Source organism: Alexandromys fortis, unplaced genomic scaffold (assembly GCF_014885135.2).
Source record: "Alexandromys fortis isolate MF-2015 unplaced genomic scaffold, M_Fortis_MF-2015_v1.1 scaffold_77, whole genome shotgun sequence".
Lineage (NCBI taxonomy): Eukaryota > Metazoa > Chordata > Mammalia > Rodentia > Cricetidae > Alexandromys > Alexandromys fortis.
In genome coordinates, this window is record NW_026067967.1 from 7197309 (window position 1) to 7219432 (window position 22124).

General features: G+C 47.8%; 2 protein-coding genes across 3 annotated transcripts in view; both read right to left on the reverse strand.

Moving 5' to 3' along the window:
• Emsy (EMSY transcriptional repressor, BRCA2 interacting) overlaps nt 1-21961 on the reverse strand; it is a 107670-nt gene extending 85709 nt beyond the window's left edge. The window contains exons 1-2 of one of the 2 annotated variants that reach the window (XM_050154597.1): nt 21928-21961; nt 1650-1744 (exon numbers count right to left, since the gene is read on the reverse strand). The gene's annotated coding sequence lies outside the window, so the exon portion shown is untranslated. Of the gene's footprint in view, nt 1-1649; nt 1749-21927 lie in introns of both variants that reach the window. The other variant, XM_050154598.1, reaches the window with a different exon arrangement.
• Gvqw3 (GVQW motif containing 3) lies at nt 6633-21933 on the reverse strand. Its single transcript, XM_050154614.1, is given in 5 exon segments — nt 6633-8585; nt 8587-8766; nt 21103-21284; nt 21287-21385; nt 21388-21933. Coding segments are annotated over 5 exon segments (690 nt in total). The 5' UTR covers nt 21485-21933; the 3' UTR covers nt 6633-8453.
• Nucleotides 21962-22124: the final 163 nt, after the last annotated feature.

The following is a 22124-nucleotide window of genomic DNA, read 5'->3' on the forward strand; positions in this document are numbered from 1 at the left end:
CTGGCCCGGCTAGGTCCAGTTTCTTATTGGCTAGCTCTTACATATTGTTCTAACCCATTTCTAATATTCTGTGTAGCCCATGAGCTGGCTTACCAGAGAGGATCTTAACCTGCGTCTGTCTGGAGTGGGAGCATCATGGCGAACTCCTCACACAGCTTCTTTTTCCCAGCATTCTCCTCTGTCTACTCCGCCTACCTAATTTTCTATCCAATAAAATGGGCCAAGGCAGTTTCTTTATTAATAAGAAATCACTCCCACATCACCACTAGACAGGTGGAAAAGCAGCTAGGCTCATCCAGGTGGAACGAAGTACCTGTACCGAGAGAGGGATTTCCTGTGCCCAGACACCACGGTTAGTCTCTTTACGGTGTAAGTGTTTCCTTTTCAGAGGCGTTCTCAAGCCCAGGAGGCAAAGGTCCAGCCTAGTGATGACCGGGGACAAAGCCAGCAGGTGTGTCACTTGCTGTCATTTCTGCTCTGCATCCTGTTGCTGTCCCTTTTCGTTCTCATAGGGGAAGGACATCATATTTTAAGGATCATACGTCGAAGATCCAGGAATCTGAAAGTTTTACCCCAGAGATTGGGAGTCAACGAAATGTAAACAAAAGATCCTGGTCTTTGGAGCCAGCGAAGTGAGTGCGGCTCAGTTGTCACCAGATGAGAGCTGGCAGGGGATGGCTAAGGTGGCTCGGAGCAGCGGAGTGGCCGAGTGGCGGTATGCGATTTCCTATCTTTGTTGCTTTGGATAAATTGCCCAACTTCTCTGAGGCTTTGTTTTATAGTACATAAAAGACGGGAATAACGCTGGGTGGTGGAGGTGGCATACACCTTTAATCCCAGCACTCCGGAGGCAGAGGCAGGTAGGTGGATCTCTGTGAGTTTGAGGACAACCTGGTCTACAGAGTGAATTCCAGGACAGCCAGAGCTACACAGGGAAACCCTGCCTTGGAAAAAAAAAAAATAATTTTTAAATTTTATCTATGGAGTTGTAAAACCAGCGTAAACAAGTAACTTCTCTACAAACATTTAAGAAAAGTACGTTGCCTTTGCCACCTCCCACCAGACAGGATGCCTTTAGCTTCCAGGCATAAACAAGGACCCAAAGTGCCTAAAACCAAGGAAATTTTATAATCTCACATAACAAGAAGTCCAAAAGTAGTGGAGTTTCGGGACTGGTGAGCTCACCAAGGACTCGGGTTTGCTCCTTGTGCTTTGCTAACCTCAGCAGAAAGCTTGCGTAGGACAGTCAGGATTGCATAGGGAGCCCCTGTCTCAAAAATCAATCAATCAATCAATCAATCATTAAAAATGAGAAAATCTTTCCCAGATGCCCCTCACTGTCTCTTGCCCCCATATCTTTGGCCAGAGCTAACTAACATCTCATGCTTTAACCCAACAACTGACAAGGGAAATTAGCGTTGCCGTCACAGCTTGGCTGTCATACTAGAGACTGAAGGGGGAGGACAGAGGCTGGGAGAGCCCCCAGCAGTGCCTGTTACACGCGTGGCTTTGTGATAAACACTATTTGTTAGCTATGTGCTGTGAACTCTTATTATATGAACTTATTGATGATGCATCTCCTGAGGCCTCCATTTCTTCATCTGAAAGACGAGGATAAGATATTCTGGTTTGGTAGTATTGGTGCCTACCTGTGATCCAAGAGCTTGAAAAGTGAAAACCCGGAGGAACCGAAGTTCAAGGTCATCCTCAGCTGCAGGCTGAGCTCAAGGACAATCTGGAGATCCTGTCTCAAAGCACAAAAATAAAATAAAAACACAAAAATGAGGACCAAGGAGCTGGCTCAGCAGTTCAGAGTGTGCACTGCGGAGGACCGCAGCTGGGTTCCCAGCACCCATGCTGAGTAGCTCACAATCGCCTACAAATCTGGTGGGTTGGAGGCTATGGAGGCCTCCTCCAGGCTGCACACAAACATACACATAGATATAAATAAATTTTTTAAAAAATTCGTTTTTCAAGACAGGGTTTCTCTGTGCAGCCTTGGCTGTCCTGGAACTAACTCTGTAGACCAGGCTGGCCCAAATTCAGAGATCCATCTGCCTCTGTCTCCTAAGTACTGGGAATAAGTGTGTGCCACCACCACCTGAATTAAAAAAAATTCAAAACAGGGGGAAGAAAGGATGCCTGGTTTTGGGGGAGGTTACAAGATTAAGTTAGATAACACTTAAAATCACTGGTGCTTAATAAATAGCTACTTAACATAGCTGTATCTAATTATTGCCTGAGTGCTTAAACTGCGGGAATCCTACAGAGATTTCTAGGGATGGCCCCTGAGTGTGAAACTCAGAAGATAATCACTAGAAACAGTTCATACTTAACATTCTCTAATTGCAATTCTGTTTGTTATTTGCCGATCTGCAACCCTGTGAAGTGCAGTTCTGTATCCCTTCCTGAGAGGAGGCTCAGTGAGAAGGTGACCTCTACAAGGCAGACCTCTGTCAAGACGCTCTTGCCCCTAGAGAGCATGAGGGGCCGCTCTGCTTTCCCTGTGGAAGCCTTTGATAACCCAAGACGGATGACTCCAGCCATCTTAGGAGGAGTTCTCAGTTTTGGGTGGGCAGGAAGAATCTTTGGTTTCCCTTGCTCCTTTGCAGCCGCCGCCACTGTGCCTGGGTCAAGATCCTGCAGCCGTCCCGTCTCCACCGCCACTTACGAGCAGTGTGACACTAGGCTAAGCATTCACCTGTCTTTGCCACACCTGTAAGCCTCACCGTCACTCACTGTCCCCCCCCCCCCCCCCCCCCGCACTCCTGCTCACAGTGACTGGGAAGGACCTGTGGAGCTCTCCTCTTGCCCATTCGCCTTCTCAGGATCAGTGACAGCCCCTGGATAACCCTCTGCTCCTTCAGGAACCCCCCTCCCTGCAGCACGAGGACCCTAAAACGTCATGCACTGGTGTCTAACATCGCCGTCATCTCTTGAACTCTTCTGCCTTCACCACTAGGTAGAGAGATCTCGACGTAAGAACAAGGTCACCGCTTCGCCCTCAGGTTGCTCCGGAGTCACTGCACTGAGCTCTTCTCGGTGAAAGGAGGCTCAGCCATCACTCGTGAAGTTGCTGCGTGTGTTGTGTGGGGCCCCCAGGGTCACCCCTGGAATCCCAACCTTAGTAAAATTGCATGATGGCTCACTTCCTGGAGAGACTATCCCAGCCAGTGGAGCGTTTCAATAAACAAACAATAAAAGTGGAGAACGAATGAGAGCGGGGGAAACGTGGGGTCCCAGGAGGAGCGCTGGAATCAGACTTGGCTAGAAGCGGGGAAGACATTCAAAGCCAGAGATTTACGACTGGGAATTTTGTGTTTCCACACGGACCTGCCTGATCCAGAAGAGTTAGCAGACAGCACAGGACGCAGTGCCAGAACGACTTGGAGAAGGCAGGACACCTTAGATTCATTTCACTTGGAAAGAATTCTGAGTTTGTACGTTCCAACAGCCTTTCACGGTTGCAGTTACTGGAACGTATACATGCCCGCTGCTCCACACCTATGCCCCACCGCCATATACAGGAACTCATCTTTTAAGGATCAGTGGGAAAGGGGCTTGCTTTGCAAGTGTGAGGGCTTCAGTTTCGTCCCTAGAACCCATGGCTAAAGCCCAGCATCGTGGTGTGTGCCCGTAATCCTAGCAATGGTGGAGACAGCAACTCTGGCTTACATGGTGAAGTTCCAGGTCAGAGAGACTATCTCAAACAAATGGTTTCAGGTACCTGAGGACCAACACCTGAGATTGTCCTCTGACTTGCACACATGCCGTACACACATGCACACCCACCTCATGACTGTCTGCATACACACATAATATTTTTTAAAAGATCATACTTTCTTGTTCCCGCCTCCCCCTGATGTTTATGCTCCCCCTCCCCCCAGGATTAGTCTTCCTGGATTCTTGTGTTTGACTGAGTGGTACTAAATGCCTTTATTTCAAAATTTTGGGTCCCATTTTTTCCTATTCCGCATCCTTTCACATGAAAAACCTGGGGCATCCCTGGCTCTGCTAGTCTTAATGAGTCTGTGCCAGCAGGGTCAAAGTTAGGGTCTGAGTATCAATTGCATTAGTCCTAACAATGGTCTATGTTTTTAAAAATAATGTGTTAGTTGGGGCTAGGTTTGTAGCTTGTCTACTATGTGCAAGGCCCTGATACAACCACAGTACCACACCAACACACACACACACACACACACACACACACACACAAAGCAAAGTGTTCTTAGAGCCATTAACAAAGCTTTGGGTCTCTGAATATGCCTGGAAGTGGGATTTTAGAACGCTAAGCTTGTAGTTTTATTTTGATGAAACCTTCAACAGTCAGAAGTAAGTCCACCTTAAAATCCTATCTTAAAAGTCCCTTCCAGGGACTGGAGAGATGGCTCAGTGGTTAAGAGCACTAATTACTCTTCCAGAGGTCGGAGTTCAAGTCCCAGCAACATTATGGTAGTTTATAACCATCCATAATGAGATCTAGTGCCTTCTTCTGACCTACAGGAATCATGCAGGCAGAGCACTATATATATATATATATATATATATATATATACACACACAAATATATATACACATATATATATAATCTTTTTTTAAAAAAGTACCTTACAGCATGTGGTGGCACACACCTTTAATTCCAGCACCTGGGAGGCGGAGGCAGACAGATCTCTGTGAGATCAAAACCAGCCTGGTCTACAGAGCAAATTCCAGAACAGCCAGAGCTACACAAAAAAAGCCTGTCTCAAAAAAAAAAAAAAAAACAAAAAAAAACTAAAAAATAAAGTCCCTCCCAACCATCACTTGGTTTCCCAAAGCCTTGTCTCCCACAGTCATCTTGTCCCGGGTTCTCATAAGTGGCATTTAAGCAAAGTCTTTCTCATTAGACCATTAGCTGCTGAGACATGTCATCCAGCAGAGCTCCAGGTTTGCTGTGTGTCGGCGGCAGATATGCCAAACAGGTAAGATTTAACTATACTCTACGCCTGAGTCATTTCTTTAATTAGTCACAAAGGAATTAGGTAGTCAAAGAGCCTAGAGCATGACTTCTGTGCCAAGAGTTCATTCCCCTAAGGGAAGGAAATAGGCTGACTGCCTGCTCGCCATAAAAGCGTCCAATCTCTGGGCTCGGGCTTTCTAGGCAGAGCACTCCCATATGACATGGAAAGCTGCCATCCCAGCGATTTGCATTGACCTCTCGGACTTGCAGACAATGGAACTGCTGAAAATTTTCTCTATCTGCTGAGCTGGGCCAAGCTTCTGGTACCCTGGGGCTCCCTGATGTCGTCACGAGGCGGAGAGCAACCCCTCTTGCGTCGAAAGTGACATCATCGCTGGACAAGCCCAGTCAGGTACTCTGTCGGAGTCCTGTCTTTATGGGTCAGATGGCCACAACAACTTAACCCACCCAGTGTCTTTCTGTGTTGTCTCATGAGGCGGCCATTGTAACGGCCCACATTTAAAGTACTAGAGGAAACAGAAATGTCAGTTCCTGACACTAACCACTTCATCCAAGAGCTCCCTCTTCACGTCTGGCTAAGATGCGCTGTGTCGGTCAGCAGTTAGGCCATTTCTGTCACCAGAGAGTATTCTATCGGATAGCGCTGCGGTAGATGAATGAATTCAGGAACTTGTTTTCAAAGACGCCGGATGTATGGGAGGAGTACAAAAAAAGGCTCAGCGGGGCTAGAAAAGAGTGGCAAGCGGTGGTTGCTGCCAGTGCGCATCTGCCCACTCATCCATCCACCTCTCCAGTCAGCTAGCCTCCAGTTACTCTGGTCCATTGGGCCCCGCTGCTAAGAACACACTGTTTTAGGAGGAACCGGGGCTGTGCTGCAGCTGCTGTTTCCAGAGGGGCCTCCAAAAAGCAGGACAAAAAAAAAAAAAAAAGAACCTTCTCTCTCCACATATTTTCCAGTCTCCTGTCAACACTGCCATCTAGCAAGGGGATGCGGTAAAAAACAAAACAAAACAAAACAAAAACCTAATTTGCAAGTTTTCTATATTGCCTGTAATACAGAGGAGGGCATAGAAAGTGGGGCTCTCCATTACCCTTTCTCATTCCTCTCCCACTTCCAGTGAACCCCTTCTTCCCAGCCTCTCCCTCCCCTCCTCTCTCTCTGATCCATGAGTTTACTTAGGGTTACTTGCATGAACGTAAACAACGTACTGGTGGTTATACCAGTAGAGAGAATGACCCCCACCCCCAGAAACCATTAGCTTAGAGTAGAGGGGGTGGGGCCTCATGAGCTGCCAGGGATGGATCTTATAATAAACAGATCACAGAAGAGGGGTTTTATCGGTGATGATATTGTTAGGATAAGCAACCTAGAGCTCATGTCCCTTCCCTCGGTGCTAACCACTCTCTGTGTCCCTAATGTTCTTACCTTTTCACTGGCTTCTACTACCCGAGGATCTTGCATTCCTGGTCCCTTTCTCTTCACGTGGCTAGCCGGTTTCATGCTTCAGATACCATGTTCAGCATTTTCTCCTCAGAGAGACATTCCATGAAATGACCTTGCCGACGTGCCTAAGCTGGCCTCATCCCCACTTCCTGCTCAGCCATCCCCCCCCCCATCTCACCCCTGTTAATCTGACTGGGTTTGTTTCTATTGAAAACCATCCTCTGTGCTTATTCTCCCATTGCCAGAATGCAAGCTCCAGGGAGGCGGGCAACTCGCTGCCTTGTATCAAGTGCGGTCGTCACAGTGGCAGAGTGGTCCTCAGTAATTGTATCACCCGAATAAACTGTTTCCACCGACTCTTCAACTATGTACTCTTTCTTGTCTCCCTGGGTGAGGTGTTTCTGCTACGCGTCCCCAGAGGACCCACAGGGCCTCTCATTATAACACTTAATTACAATTACAGTTGGCCCTTTGACAGAGCAACAGATGACCGAAGCTGTTGGGCAATCTATCATCTCCAGTCCTACGCAAGGCTGGCTGGCACTGGGGATTCAGCTATGAGCAAGGCAGACGCGGTCTCTGTTTTCGCTCACGTTATAGGTTTATAAATTCCACCCCTACAGGTTCAGCCAATCAAGGACTGAAAATAGACAGGGAACAAAGCTACCTCCACGCTGAAAATGTACAGACACGGTTTCCTTGTCATTAGTCCCTAAGCAATACAGTACAACTGTTTACACAGTCCTTCCATTGAGGTAGGCATTGCAAGCACTCTAGATAGGATCTGAAGTATGTGGGAGGATGTGTGTGAATTGTATGTAAATATTATTCCATATTAAGTCAATGATCTTAGCATCTGTGGGTTTGAATGTCTGCTGAAGACCGGGATGGGGGTTCTAGAACCAATCTCTCACAGCTACCAAGGGATGCTATACTTTATACTTCTCCCCTTGCTACATCATAAACTCAGGGAAAGCAGGGACCATGTAGGTCTTGCTCCTAGGTGAATCCCCAGAACCAGCATGGCACAGCGCTTGTAGTATAACTGGACATAATAAATTACCTGACAGAGTCAGTCAGCAGATTGTTCTGGCAAAGGGTCTAGGAAAAGATTAAGTGACGGGCATGAAGAAACCAGGCAAAAGAAAACAAGATATGACTACCTTTTCTCCAGGAAAAGCTAAACTCCAAATAAGAACGGAACTGAAATCATAGAGCCCTACACAGCTCAACTAAGAAGTGCATGTGTATATACAGACATGATCAATGCCCACACAACTGCTTATAGGTGACCAGTTGGTTTTATGTCCCTTGCATCCCTGTGTGTTCTAGAAGGAGGAAGGAAAGGGCTAAAGGTCTCTATAGATCCACATTCCAGAGTCCAGCCAGAGCTCCTGAGAGAGGGCAATAATGCGATAGGAACTAATGCATGACTCTGCTAAGTCTCACAGGGCTCTAGGAAGTAGCCCGGTGAGCAGTATTTGGCTGTTCCAGCTGAGGAAACCGAAGCTAGGAAAACCAAAGTGATCTGCTGAAGATGAAGCTGGCCCAAACCCAGCTCTGTTGACTCCACACGCCTTTCTCTGGAACTACAGGGGTGATGGGGCTCTGCCTACCTTACCCTTGTCAATACTTTGCTGAGGAAGGAAGGCAGGCCAGAGAGGAGCCCTTTGTAAGGTGTATTAACACGGCACTGCAGTCATTAACATCATACATGTTTATCTGTGTCGACGGCCGCTGCAAGCCCCTCACTTTTCCTGGATCTTAGTTCTCATTTCTCTAAGAGGAGGTTGAGCTAGTTTAACTGGGTCACATACACTGCGGGGCCTAGCACAGAACCTAGCACAAATTTCTCTCACCCTTCTGCAAGTCAACTCCCAGCTCCAACGCTAGAGGCCTCCCAGACTCCAGCTGGAATGATGGAGTGTATGTACAGCCCAGGGCGCAGCCTCTTCCCAGGCTGGCTGTGGAACCCAGCCTCCTCTAGACGGCAGGGCCGCTCGGCACAGATCAGATCCAGAGCCTCATTAGTCATGTCGGATGACATTGCTAACTTTGGGGCGGCATAGCCAGTTCATCAAAAGCCTCTATGTGCTGGCCCACCCGCGGCAGCCGAGGAACCGCTGTGTGTGAAGCCGGCAGCACATCCGAGCAGCGCCAGAGGGCTTCCACATCGGTTTTTGATTAATCATGCAGACATGTCTTTAATCGGTGCCAGGGTAGCGGCCGGGGAACTTATGGGAAAGCAGGATGTTATGCTTTGGTTCCCCGCAGTCCCATAAAGCAATGAAAGATGAGGGACAGAATCACTGCTCCTTGGACGTTTATCGACCATGCAGACCCAGAAAACACAAATAACTATCTGAATCCAAACCTGACCTTATTTTCCCAACTCGCCGGAAACCATGAGTGTTCCCCTCTGCCTGACCTGCCTGCGTGCCTGTCTACCGAGATGGAGAGCTGAGCAAAAGGTATGAGTTCTAAAAGTGCTTTAGCCTGAGCATATCCTCAGTTTTCCCCCAACCTTCCTGAGAAAGATGCCTGGAGGTATCTACCTCAAAAGGTGCCCACCTCCTGCCCATCACTTCTTATGAACTGATGTTAGAAGTGCTCACTCTTGTCAGTGGTGGTCAGAGGCTGGGATTAAAGGTTTGGTGGTACACCCCTTTAGTCCCAGGACTCAGGAGGCAGAGGCAGGCAGATCTCTGTGAGTTCGAGGCTAGTCTGGTCTACAAAAGACATACTCATTCTTTTCCAGTCCTTGGAGACTTAAGTAAGACATGTGGAGTGAGCTGGGCATGGTGGTAACATGCCTTTGATCTCAGTACCCAGAGAGACATTGTCTTAAAAATATATGTGTCTGTTTTGTTGTTGTTGTTGTTGTTTTTTAAGGCGAGGTCTCACCATGTATCACTGACTGTCCTGGAACCCACTATGTAGACCAGGCTGGCCTCCAACTCACAGAAACCTGCTTGCACCCTGATATGGTAGAACATGACTTTAATTCCAACACTCCGGAATGCAGAAGCAGGGAGACCTCTGCGAATTTAAGGCCAGCCTGGTCTACAAAGTCTGTTCCACCTCAGCCAAGGCTACACAGTGAGACCGTTTCTCAAAAGAAGACTCATACTTAGTGTAGTCAATGGCAAGCCCTGCTCTGTTGCCATAGGAAACAGGGAATGGAGTCAAATACAGAGCTTTCCCTCAAGGAATGGTGATCCAGGAGAAAGGGGGTGGGTCTACAACATGAACTGGCATGGTGACATCACATGACAGAGAAGATCAAGTATCTGGGTATGGTATCAGGAGGACTTGGGTTCATAGCTGCAGAGGCTGGAGAGATGGCTCACAGTTAAGTGCCCTTGCTGAAGCACTTGCTGGACGGTGTTTGCACTCGCCTTTAATCCCAGCACTTGTGAGGAAGAGCCAGATATCTGTGAGCTTGAGACCAGCCTGGTCTGCAAAGTAAGTTCCAAGGTAGCCGGGACTACACTGAGAAACTGTCTTTAAAAAGCCAATAAGCCAATAAATAAATAAATAAATAAATAAATAAATAAAGCACTTGCTACTTGCTGCTTTTGCAGAGGACCTGAGTTTCATGTCCAGAACCCACCCTGGGAAGCTCACAACCACCTTGGCTCCAGTTCCAGGGGATGCTGCCCTCTTCTGGCTTCCTTGGGCACCTGCACATATGTGTGCACACAAAGACAGATACTTCTATATATACATAATTAAAAATAAAATACATCTTAAAGTTGTTTACTTGTTAAAAGAAAAAAATCTCAGGGGGCTGGAGAGATGGCATAGCAGTTAAGAGCACCATTGCTCTTCCAGAAGAGCGCCCACACGGTAGCTCACAACCACCTGTAACTCCTGTTCTAGGCAGTCCGATTCTCTCTGCAGACACAACACATGTGTGGTGCAGACATCCATGCGGGCACACACCCACAATTCATAGATGTAAAATAAAAATACTAGTTTGTTTTTATCCCTTTATCGGTTATTTTTTTTTAAAACTGTGTGTATATGCATGCCCGTGTGTGGGTTTGTACTCATCCATGCAGTGCCTGCAGATGCCAGAAGTGGGAGTCAGATCCCCTGGAGCTGGAGTTATAGGCAGTTCTGAAATGCCCTGTATGGGGTGCTGGGAATTGAATCCTGGTCCTCTGCAAGAGGTATCAGAAGGACTCTAACCCCGACCCTGAAGGGGTGCGACCCCGTGATGAGGACCCCAGGGAGGGGACCAGGAGAATTAAATCAGAAGACATTAATCGAGGACAGATCATCCGTTGCCACCCAGCCTGTCCCCTGGCTCACACCCCGCTCTCTACTCCACCCTGTCTGCAGACCGTAAGACAGCTAAGGTGTCATTTCCTGTCGGGGTCAATCAGACCAATGTGTGGTGTTTGCTCTAAGTTCTTACCCCCTCCCCCCCAGGTAGAGACATCTACACCAGTCAGGGTGGAGGCCCAAGCAAAGCTGGCCTTTCCACATGGTGGCAACAGAGGAGGTGGGGTGACTGCTTCCCGCTCCAACCTTCCTGGCTCAGCTCCTGGGTGATTTTATGTCTCTGGTCCTGAATCTGCGTCTTGTGCATGCACCGCAGTCCACTGGCTGCAGCACTGACGTGGGACTGTTTAACTGCGGCTGCTTCCTGGCCCAGAGATTCCGGCCTTTGGAGAACATGGGAAAGAGACAAGAAAGAGAGCTTTATACGAGGGAAGCCTTGACAGCGGTAACGACGGCCAAAGACTAACTTAGATCTGCACAGAGCCTAACGATTTACAAAGCCCTGGAGACCTCTATTCATCTTTATGACCCTGTGCAAATGTCACCTCTTTTTACTGAAGGACCGCTCTCCCAGGCAGAGTTGATCCTTCCACCCACACTTGGTGAAATTTCCATTATCCTCCTTATTGCCTTGTAAGAAAGGTATGTGTGTATGTATCCCATGCCTCCCATGAAGTCATCAGCTCCTTGGGGGCAGATCGCTTTCCGGCCATAAAATGTGTATTTTTTTCTTCTTTCTTAAAAAAGTAATCTTAGTGTTCATTATGCATAAATTTATAATTGTAAAAGCAATGTTTACATAAAATAAAAATAAAAATAAATAGTATACATAGGGCCAGCTAGCTGGCCGGCTCTGTGGGTAGAGGTGCTTGTTGTCAAACCTGATGACATGTTCAGTCTCCCGGACTCACACGGTGAAGGAAGAAACCCTACCTCTGCAAGCTGACCTCTGACCATCACTGCACACTGTAGGATATGCACACTATAAATGAATTTCAAAAACAGTATGCAAGCCAGGAATGGGGGCACACACCTTCAAGCCCAGCACTCAGGGGAAGAAGCGGGCAGATCTCTGTGAGTTCAAGGCCAGCCTGCTCTACGTAGTGAGCTCCAGGACAGTCAAGGCAAGAGCCAATCAGCCACCTTCAGGTTCAGTGAGAGACCCTGTCTCATACAACTTAGCAGCGATGGAGAAAGACGCCCAATGTTGACCTCTGCACCCTGCCTTCCTGTGGTAAGCAGGCAGGCACTCCACTCAGGAGACTTTTAACTGGACAGAGTATTCAGCGTGCCCCTCATAACACCTTGTGTATTCTACCACATCGAATGATTTTGTCTCTCTGTCTCCTATTCCCCCTTTCCCTCTGCTCGAAACCATCTTTCCTCCTCAGGCTTCCTGTTTTTCTGTTTGAAACATGTTACTATGGAAACAACGTAGCATGATACAGTGGGGTTTACAAGTGAAGTGTTGAGAATTTTGAGAACCTGCAGAAACGCAAGTCCGAATTATGTGACAGGATTCATGACTTCATACACCGTGTCATAAATACAAACACGGAAATATGAGCCAGCGGCGAGGAGATAGCCCGGCACTTTATCCGGGTTTATGTGTCCAGGTTTTCATTTTCTCCGTGAGAAACTCTAAAAACGCAAAAGTGCAATGTACAACTTGGGAAGAACATCTGGAAAAGGCGAAAGGCAGAATGACCAGCAGGTGTGAGTGGACACCCCGGGGTATGTGGGGAACCTCTGCACCAAGGTTGTATCTTGACCATACTCCTCAGAGCTCTGCACCATGGTCTGTGCCTTGACCGTATTCCTCAGAGTTCTGCACCATGGTCAAATGCAAGACACCTTAAGGACAAACATTTTAGTAAAAGAAATGATTATGAAGGACATCATGAAAAAAAACCCATCTGACTGGCTTGGATAAGCTCAGGGTCCCTTGTTCCTGTCCCAGCTCTGCCATCAAGCCGATGTGTAACTCAAGAAGCTTCGGACCTCCCTGGACCTATTCGTAATCTAATTTGGGCTTTAATTCTGATTTGTTACTTATTAGGTTCTCTTTATTTTTCTTTTTTTTTCTCTCTCTCTCTCTCTCTCTCTCTCTCTCTCTCTCTCTCTCTCTCTCTCTGTGTGTGTGTGTGTGTGTGTAGGGACATGCTTGTGCCATGGCACACATGTAGCAGTCATGGGATAAGTTGTGGGAATTGTCTCCTCCATCATGGAGGTTCCAGGGATTGAACTCAGGTCATCAGGCTTGGCAACAGACCCCTTTACCTAATAAGCCCCACTTACGAAGTTCGTAAGGTGAGGGCGATGTCCAGTCTCCTCCAGGAGATAGGGTTTCAAACCAGCTCTTAGGCCAATGCTCTGGGGCCTTTCTCCTTAAGAGGACCTAGTGATAGCACGAGCTTCACAGCGACCATTCCACTGCATGTTTTGCCTCTCCGCTGCCTTTTGCTCATTTATACAATGACTGTAAAGGCAACAATTCCAACCTTCTGTTTTCTTTATAGGAGTTGGGTCCTTACAACCGTGTTCTGGGGAAATTAGTCTTGTAAGGCAAGAGCCCACAGAAGGTACATCTCTCCACATCTAGTCCTTTCCCTCCGTCCCACAGAGCAAGGCAGCAGTTAAGGACAAGAGCTATACCTTCGGTCTAGAACAGAGCAGACCCAGAGAAAGTCAGTTAGTGGCTCTTTGTTAGATAATTTGGAGGAGGAGGCTGAGGAAGGGATGGAGCTGGTAAAGGCTTCCAGTGCCAGGGGTAAACTTCTGGCTGCTTCCGTAAGCATTTCTCAACTTCCTAAATTCTCGACAAGTAAAAATATCAACAAACCGCACGTGAGAGCGGAGCGTCTTTTCAGGCTTTTTGTCAGCACCCCCCCCCCCTTGTCTCTCATAAATAACACAGTAGCCAATTCTAACTCTGTAAGCCCTGCTTGCTTCTCCAGTGTCTGGTGTGGACTCAGAGTGCAGCTTTCCTTGAAGAAGAGCAATCATGAAAATGATTGTGCGTGTTGTGCTTAGACGGCAACAGCCCTGCATTTGTGGACCTCACACCTGCCATCTCGTCCCTTGCAAGGACCCCCAACAGCAGCTCCAGGAAAGGTCACTTTGAATTGATCTGTCACTCTGGAAATACACTGTAAGACCCACAGGACATGGAAGAATCTGTCTGAAGCCAGAACTGGCTTAGGGAGTGACTAGCCAGAGACAGAACGAAGCAGCGAGCGGGGTCCACTTTCTGCTGCTCCCCCCCCCCCCACTGTGTAGAGTAACTAGGAGTCGTCAGGAAGACAACGGGGGCACTTAACTGCATGCCAGGTCTCCTGCCCTGAGCCTCCTCTTGTTCAGTGTTAGAGCCACGTCTATGATCACGGAGATGCTACATTTCCCTCAGATGTATGCCCACAGATTTTTTTTTTTTGTCTTGCACATTACCACACGCTCTGCCTAGCACAGTGTCAGGCACATATAAGCCCGAGTATTTGTTGAGTTAGAGAAATGAACAACGCCGTAGGATACGTGGTATTCTGCCCCTCTTACAGAAATGACGGAGGCACTCGGGGTGTAGATGAACCGCCCAGTCCCACAGCCGGCTGAGGAGCCAGAACCAGAGCCTGAGCCCCATTAGTATTCTTTCCACACACAGAGGGATGAACACGTAGGTGTTGAGGAACTCACGCAGTTCAGGGCATCTATAACCTGTACAATGCTTAAATGCAACTTTTTACTTTGTGTGCTTGTTTCGAGGCTGGAAATTTTACCAAGGTGATAATGTTTTCGTATTGAAGTGCGCGTTTTAGTTTCATCTGGGGTAGACATTAGCAACAGTTTTTCATTTAAAATCCTACAGCATAGGGGCTAAAGAGATGGCTCAGCACTGCTCTTTCAGAGGTCCTCAGTTCAATTCCCAGCAATCACAAGGTGGCTCACAACCATCTGTACCAAGATCTGGTGCCCTCTTCTGGCCTGCAGCGTACATGCGGGCAGAACACTATTCACAACAAATAATCTTAAAAAAAAAAAAGGGGGGGGGGAGCTCATTGGTTAAGAGAGCCTGACATTCTTGTAGTTCTTGTAGAGAAGCTGAGTTCAGTACCCAAAACCCATGGCAGGCAGTTCACAATCACCTGTAACTCCAGCTTCAGAGGATCGGATGCCCTCTTCTGCCCCACCCCCACAATGGCACCCATATTCATATTCACACATACACCTCCAAATGTTTAGAACTAAATCTTAAAAATATACAACAACACAATTATGTAGAGGACACAATTGTGTTATCATATGTATATCGGGAATACATATTATATATTTCAGACAGCAATGGGATAACATTTCTGAACCTCAAGAGTTACCATGTTAATATCTTATGATTTGCATGGGGCTTTCCCCATGTAGAATAAATATTACTGCCCACAGCCATGTTGCTTGTGTGCCCTGCTATGGGAGAAGACAGATGTATTAGCGTATTGAAAGCTATTTTTAGCCCTCAAGAAATTCTCTGGGAGACTCAAGGACTTTCCAGAAAGCTTTCGTGTCTTCATAACCACTTTGGCATTTGTGGGGCTTCTGGTCACATTCCTTCATGGGTGGAAGAGGGTGGGGATCCTTTTCCTTTCTGTCCCACTGTGGCTACCAACACAAGACCCTGCAGCCTCCGTGTGACCAAGTCAGTTAACGTTCACGGATCAAAGTGATAGAGCTGCAACCTCTCCACTGCCAACTTTTGATGCTATTTCTTAAAATGTTGTGCTAATTTTAAAGAAATATCCTTTTTGTGGTTTTTCAAGATAGGGTTTCTCTGTAGCTTTGCAGCCTGACCTGGAACTAGCTCTTGTAGACCAGGCTGGCCTCAAACTCACAGAGATCCGCCTGCCTCTGCCTCCCGAGTGCTGGGATTAAAGGTGTGCGCCACCACCGCCCGGCAAGAAATATCTTTTAAAGGCATACAAACAAAAAAGAATTTAAAGTTCAACAACTCAAAAGTTAACAAATCCTTTCTAGGTATTTGAATCTTTTTGGATGTATGCGTTGAATTCTTTGTTTCTTTTAAAACATCACAAGCTTTTCCAGTCTGCTGCTAAGTGTTCTCTGTTAGCACGACTGCATACTGCCAGCCTATCATAGTTGGACTACAATTTATTTAACTGATTTCTACCGTTAGACTTTCAGATTATTAAGCATAAATTCTGCCCATATTTTAGACTATTTCCTTAGGACAGATTCCCAGAAGTGGACTTGGAGGATCGGGGGATACAAGCATTTGCGAAACTCCCCACAGATACTGCCAAGCTGCCTTACAGAAAGCTGTTGCCAATTTACACTTCCAACATTGCCAGTGTGTTTTTTCTACCAATATGGATTTAGTGCAAAAGGATAATAAAATTAAGTGGAACATACAGTCCGTGGGTTCCTAATGACGCTGGAGAGGCACAGTGACTTCTGGCGCAGAGGCCTATGGCAAAGGCCATCCCTATTTCCAGGGCTGCCATTACTAGTGAGTTAGTGTGAGCACACGTGACCGCAGTCTTCAGCAGAGGGGCCAAACCCAAGGCTGGGGCTCACTTTTGTCCGTTGCTGTATTCCAGCTCACAGGACGGTACCTGGCACGGGAGCCACTCAGTAACATCTGTTGAGTGAATTAACACAGAATCTTCTTTCAGACGGCTGCCGGAGGGTTTGGTCACTACCAGTTCCTGGGAAACACTGATGGAGCAGTCTTGTAAAGGTCTGCTCCATCTGAAATTCTACCAAAGCCCTGGGAAAGCCGTTCCAATGAGGACAAGAGAGATCTGTTTAGGCTAAATAAAAACGGATTCACCGAAAAGGACACACCAGCGTTGGTCACAAGTACCCATACACAGAGTTTTGTTTTTTAGTATTTTGAGAAAGGCTCTCTGTGTATCAGTCCTGGCTGTCCTGGGACTCACTCTGTTGATCAGGTTGGCTTTGAACTCACAGAGATCCCCCTGCCTCAGCCTCTGAATCCAACTGCTGGGATTAAAGGTGTGTGCCACCATTGCCTGGTTGTTTGTTTCTTCAAATCAAAGATTTGGTAAACATTTGGCCAAAAACGCTATAAAAAACGCTGTTTAAAAATGTTATTAAAAAAAAATCAACTGTGCAGCAGAGGCGCACGCCTTTAATCCCAGCAGCTGGGAGGCAGAGGCAGGCGAATCTCTGAGTTTGAGGTCAGCCTAGTTTGTAAAGCCAGGGCTGTCACAGAGAAACCAACCACCACCAACAAAAATAAAGCAATGAAATGTTGCCTCCCCCCCAAAAGATGATTTATTTCATTACTTTGCGTGGGACAGAAAGCAAGATGAGGCGATTGAGACAGAGAAAGGTAGACAAAAATCAGAGACGGAATGGTACCTTCCTAGAAGGTATCTGGCAGTAACACGGAGTACAGTAGCATGGAGCTGACTCGGAATCAGAGGAGGAATGAAGGAGAGCCGGGAGTAAGATGATGGGCTATCACTGTATATGATTGTAGTAGCGCTATCAGTGTCACGATACATAACGAAGCCTGAGAATGGCGCAAGGCGCGCAGATGGCCAGCTCTCTCGACGTCACAAAACGCCAGGCTTGACCTCCTGCCAGGGAGAAGGGGACTAGCTACAGCTCTGAAAAGGCTTCCTGACTCTAGGGCCCAGAGGTACCCAATCCTTGTGATTGCTAAGGGAGGGCTTGGCCACTAGCCCCTCCCCATCCCACTCCGCGGTGCGGGAAGACAGTTTGGAACCAGGGCTGAAGCAGAAACGGCGTGCTTCAGTGGGACCACAGCTTCAGTGGGGGGGGGGGGGGGGGGGGGGGGGGGGGGCAGGAAGACGGTCCAAAGATCAGGAAGGAAAATCACACCACACCAAAGGCCTAAGGCAGCCACACCTCCAGGTGTGGCCCAGAACCATAGCTGGATCTCAGTCTACATGGACCAGGAACTCAGGAAGCCTGCGCAGTGAGGTGCAGGCCATCAGCTACGACAGGCACTCAGCAAGCGCTGCTGGGCTAGAGCTCTCCGGTCACCCAGGAGCCAAGGCTCTGCCGCTGGGTTCAGTGATGCTGCAGTCATATGAAAGTGGACTAAAAGTCAGGGCGGTAATTTTACCTCCCCCAAATCTGAGACATCCTGCCACTGCTGAGTATGTCTGGGAAAGCCTTGCAAAGGAGTAATGGACTGAAATGGCTCTTCAATCTGACCGCTACATGGGTCTTGACTTCGGTTAATAAACTAAGTCCCGCCGGGCGGTGGCGCACGCTTTTAATCCCAGCACTGGGGAGGCAGAGGCAGGCGGATCTCTGGGAGTTCGAGGCCAGCCTGGTCTACAAGAGCTAATTCCGGGACGGGCACGGAGAGCTACAGAGAAACCCTGTCTCGAAAAACCAAAACCAAAATAATAATAATAATAATAAATTAAGTCCCTTTTTGGAAACCACTTAGAACAATCTGAGTTCACACTCCCAACATCTGCTTCTGAGTATTCTGTGTTTAAACCCTAACCAAGACCATTTTACTTCTGGGGCCTTGTATTTCAATATGGGTCTCAGTCCAGCATCACTGCCGGGTTCACTCTAACCCTGTTTACAGGATGAAATAAACCCAGAAACCACTTCTCTCGGGATCTGTGCTATAAGTGAGAGCCAGGAGTGGTGGCTCACGCCTCTAATCCCAGCACCTGGGAGGCCAAGACAGGAGGATCTCTGGTGAAGAGACCGTCTCAAAAAAAACAAAATAAAGTAAAATAAAGTAACAGGAGATAAGACCTGAAAGTAGGGGTTGTGGGATCCTTGTCTGTGCCCCTGGACACACTATTCTGTAATGATTACAAGGCCAGAGCAAAGATCAATAAATTTATCAAAATTATTGCGATAGTGGGGACTTCATCCTAAGCTGTACTGTCCTGGGTGGCAAGCATGGAGGAACCAGAACTTCATCTCACAGGATGACCTAGAAGTGGGATGTCTTGGAACGACTAAGCAGGGAGAAGTCTGTAAGGTGCTGCTTGTTTTTATTTTTTTTTAATATATACTTTTTAAAAAATAGTTTTCATTTTATGCGCACTGGTGTTTTGCTATGGGTGTTAGGTCGTCTGGAACTGGAATTAAAGACAGTTGTGAGCTGCCATGTAGGTGCTGGGAAATGAGCCCAGTTTCTCTACAAGAACCACTCTTAACTACTGAGCCATCTCTCCAGCTCCCAGATATATTTATTTATTTATTTATTTTAAATGAATTTGGTAAGTGGTTTTTTTAATATTTATTTATTATGTATACAATATTCTGTTGTGTGTATGCCTGAAGGCCAGAAGAGGGCGACAGACCTCTTTACAGATGGTTATGAGCCACCATGTGGTTGCTGGGAATTGAACTCAGGACCTTTGGAAGAGCAGGCAATGCTCTTAACCACTGAGCCATCTCTCCAGCCCCTATTTATTTATTTTTTAATATTTATTTATTATGTATACAATATTCTGTCTGTGTGTATGCCTGCAGGCCAGAAGAGGGCACCAGACCTCATTGCAGATGGTTGTGAGCCACCATGTGGTTGCTGGGAATTGAACTCAGGACCTTTGGAAGAGCAGGCAATGCTCTTAACCTCTGAGCCATCTCTCCAGCCCCCAATATATTTATTTTTATGTCATGCGAACTGAATTGGTGTTACGCCTGCATGTATCTTTGTGTGAGCTTCCACGTGGGTGCTGGGATTTGAACACGGGTCCTCTGGAAGAAGTCGGTGCTCTGAATCTGCTGAGCCATCTCTCCACCCCCGCTTCAAGAGCTTTGCTAGACGACAAGAGATCTAGCTTTCAAGGAACTTCACAACTGAAGGTCCACCTGCTTCTGCCTGCCAAGTCTGTGGGTGTGTGCTGCCACACCTGGCCTTGAGACCTTTTGAAAGCAGGATGCTCTCAGGATTATGAACCAGTATTATTTCTTACCAAGTGAGTCACTAAGTGTCAGAGCCCCTGGGTAAGGCAGACACTGGCCAGCGCTGAGATGCTGTTGCCTCCCTTCCCTCTGCACCCCCTTAGGCTTTCTGAGGTGCTTTCCACCCACGTGGAGTACTTGCAACCCTCTTGAGACAAGTTTCATTCCATGAACTCTGGCAGCAAGGTACGAACAGACTGTTTATATTTGTATAGCCTGATTTTGGGGGGGGGGAGCGGGGGAATCCAATTAGCAGCTCTAACAAGGGAGTTTATCATAAACCTACCTGTAGATAGGGGTAGCAATGTATAAACCACTAGCATTAAAATTAAGGTCAGAAGAGAGGAAGCCCAAAGTTTTCAAATTCCTTGTCTGCAACACCACTACCTGCCCCCCGCCCGACCTAAGTATTTTAACACTAAAAGTGTGTTTTTCTTTTTACACCGCCTCATGCTACCACCTCCCGTGCATCCTCCAGTCTCATGGTCCTTCCTCTCACCCTTCTTCACGGACATAGTTAAAAACCACCTCCTCCGTCAACCCCACCTGTCCTCAGCAATCTCGCTACAGAGCTTCACACCATCCAAAACACACTTGACCTTAGTAACTAAATAAGTGTCGTGTGTGAATCGGCACCGCATCCCAGACTCCCTTAACGTGAGACCCGAGGAATCACTTAGTCTCTTCATGGGACATCACGGCCTTCACCTGGGTCCCATGGCTTAAATGTTCTAGGGCCAACCCTTCTCTTCTAGCAGAAGGTACCCAAAAGAATGGTGGTCCAAAGTACAGGAGAATGAGACACACCTAACTCTCCTGTTGGAGGAAGGGAGTTCTGTGAGGTTAACTATTGTAGGCCAACCGTGAGTCATTCGGGTTAGATCACACTGCCTTCTGTACCACACCTCTCAGGCCCTGACTGTGAAGCAGGGCTGAAACTGCAGGACTTCTTTTGGGGTCCCCTCAGAAAATTATGTCTCCCCAGACACAGAAATAGACTTAGACCCGCACTTCTCACTGGCAGGATCCCCTGGGACAGCAGGATGTACAGGGTAGCCCCACGCCGAGCTACAGGCACTGGAGAGAGCCACACTTGCTGAAATAAAAAAACAAACTATCACCAGAAGTCAACAGCCACAAGCCCTCCAAGAAGGTTGGGAACAGCAAGGAAGAGGACCCCATAGATCAGTATTATATGTAGCTGGATCCTGCCCAGCGTGAAGGAGGCAGAGATGAAAAGCAGATGAGGACAGCTCCCTGGTCAGGTTCTGGCGACCTCAGGCTCATTTCAGCAGGATGTGAACCAATGCTGAGCCACCCTAGGGGGAAATGCTTGCTGACTGAGGCTGGCCCCTGCAGAAGCTGGCTGGCGGGGGTGGGGGTGGGGACTTGGATTCTGGGATTCAGGCAGAGTTATTTGCCCACCAGCTTTCTGCTGCAAAGGACTCCACATCTCAGAACTTGTTACCCTTTCCTTCACTATAAAATGGCTTTTCGTAATTTCCTTTGAATGAATCAGAGGGAATTCAAATTTCTCGAGTTCAGGCTCATCCTTTAGAATACTCGCTGGAACTTTGGCAGACGTTTTTCTCATGTTCAGGTTTTCTTTCAGAATGAGTCTAACATTCAGCAGCATTCTCACCGTTAACTGTTTGAAAAAACCGAGTCCTTGACTTTCTGGGTATTTTCATCCGTCCTGTGCGTGACTGGACGAACTCTTTACGCATCATTTAGGCCATCTTCCCGCCCTACCTAAACCCTTTCAAAAGACGGTGGGTCTCACTGGCAGACTTGTTCAATTTCACGCAAAACTTGATACAAATCCTTTGCTCTAAACAGCGACCACTCATTTCGGCATTAAGTCACACAAGAACATGATCAGGCCACGACGGTGAGAAGCCCCGAGGTATCAGTCTCTAGGGTGCTGCTGGCCTAATCATTTCGCTATTCCTGCTCTTCAAGAAGCCACCAGGGAAGTTTCTGCTTTTTCTGAATTTTCGCCCTTAGCGTCTAGTCGAGGTGTGGGGCTGGCAATCTCGCACTAACCGGGTTATAAAAGTAACCGAGAGGCAACGCTGGGAAAAATTAAAGCCTCTACAACCCCCACGTTTGCGTCCAATCCGTGCACGGAGTTTGCAAAGCAGTCACCAAAGTCGTGCGGATTCTGTGGTCCTAAGAGTCTATGGCATCCATACAACGGACGCCTAAGCGCGGCTACTCAAAAAGCAGGATGACGCGGCCGTGGATGTAATGTCAGAACTCGCCCCGGGGACTTGAAGGACGACAAACCTACCGGAGAAGCCCTGGCTTCTGCTGGCTCCGGAGTCCCGGGAGGCTAGGCCGCATGCGCAATGCCTCCATCGCGCGGGTTGGGCTGTGCGCGTGCGCACTGAGGCAGAGGCGCCGGGCTCCGCTGCCTCCAGCCCACGCCCGGTCGGAAGCGCTCGGCTCGTGTGCGCACGCTCGCCCGCGGGAAAGGTCGCCGGCGAG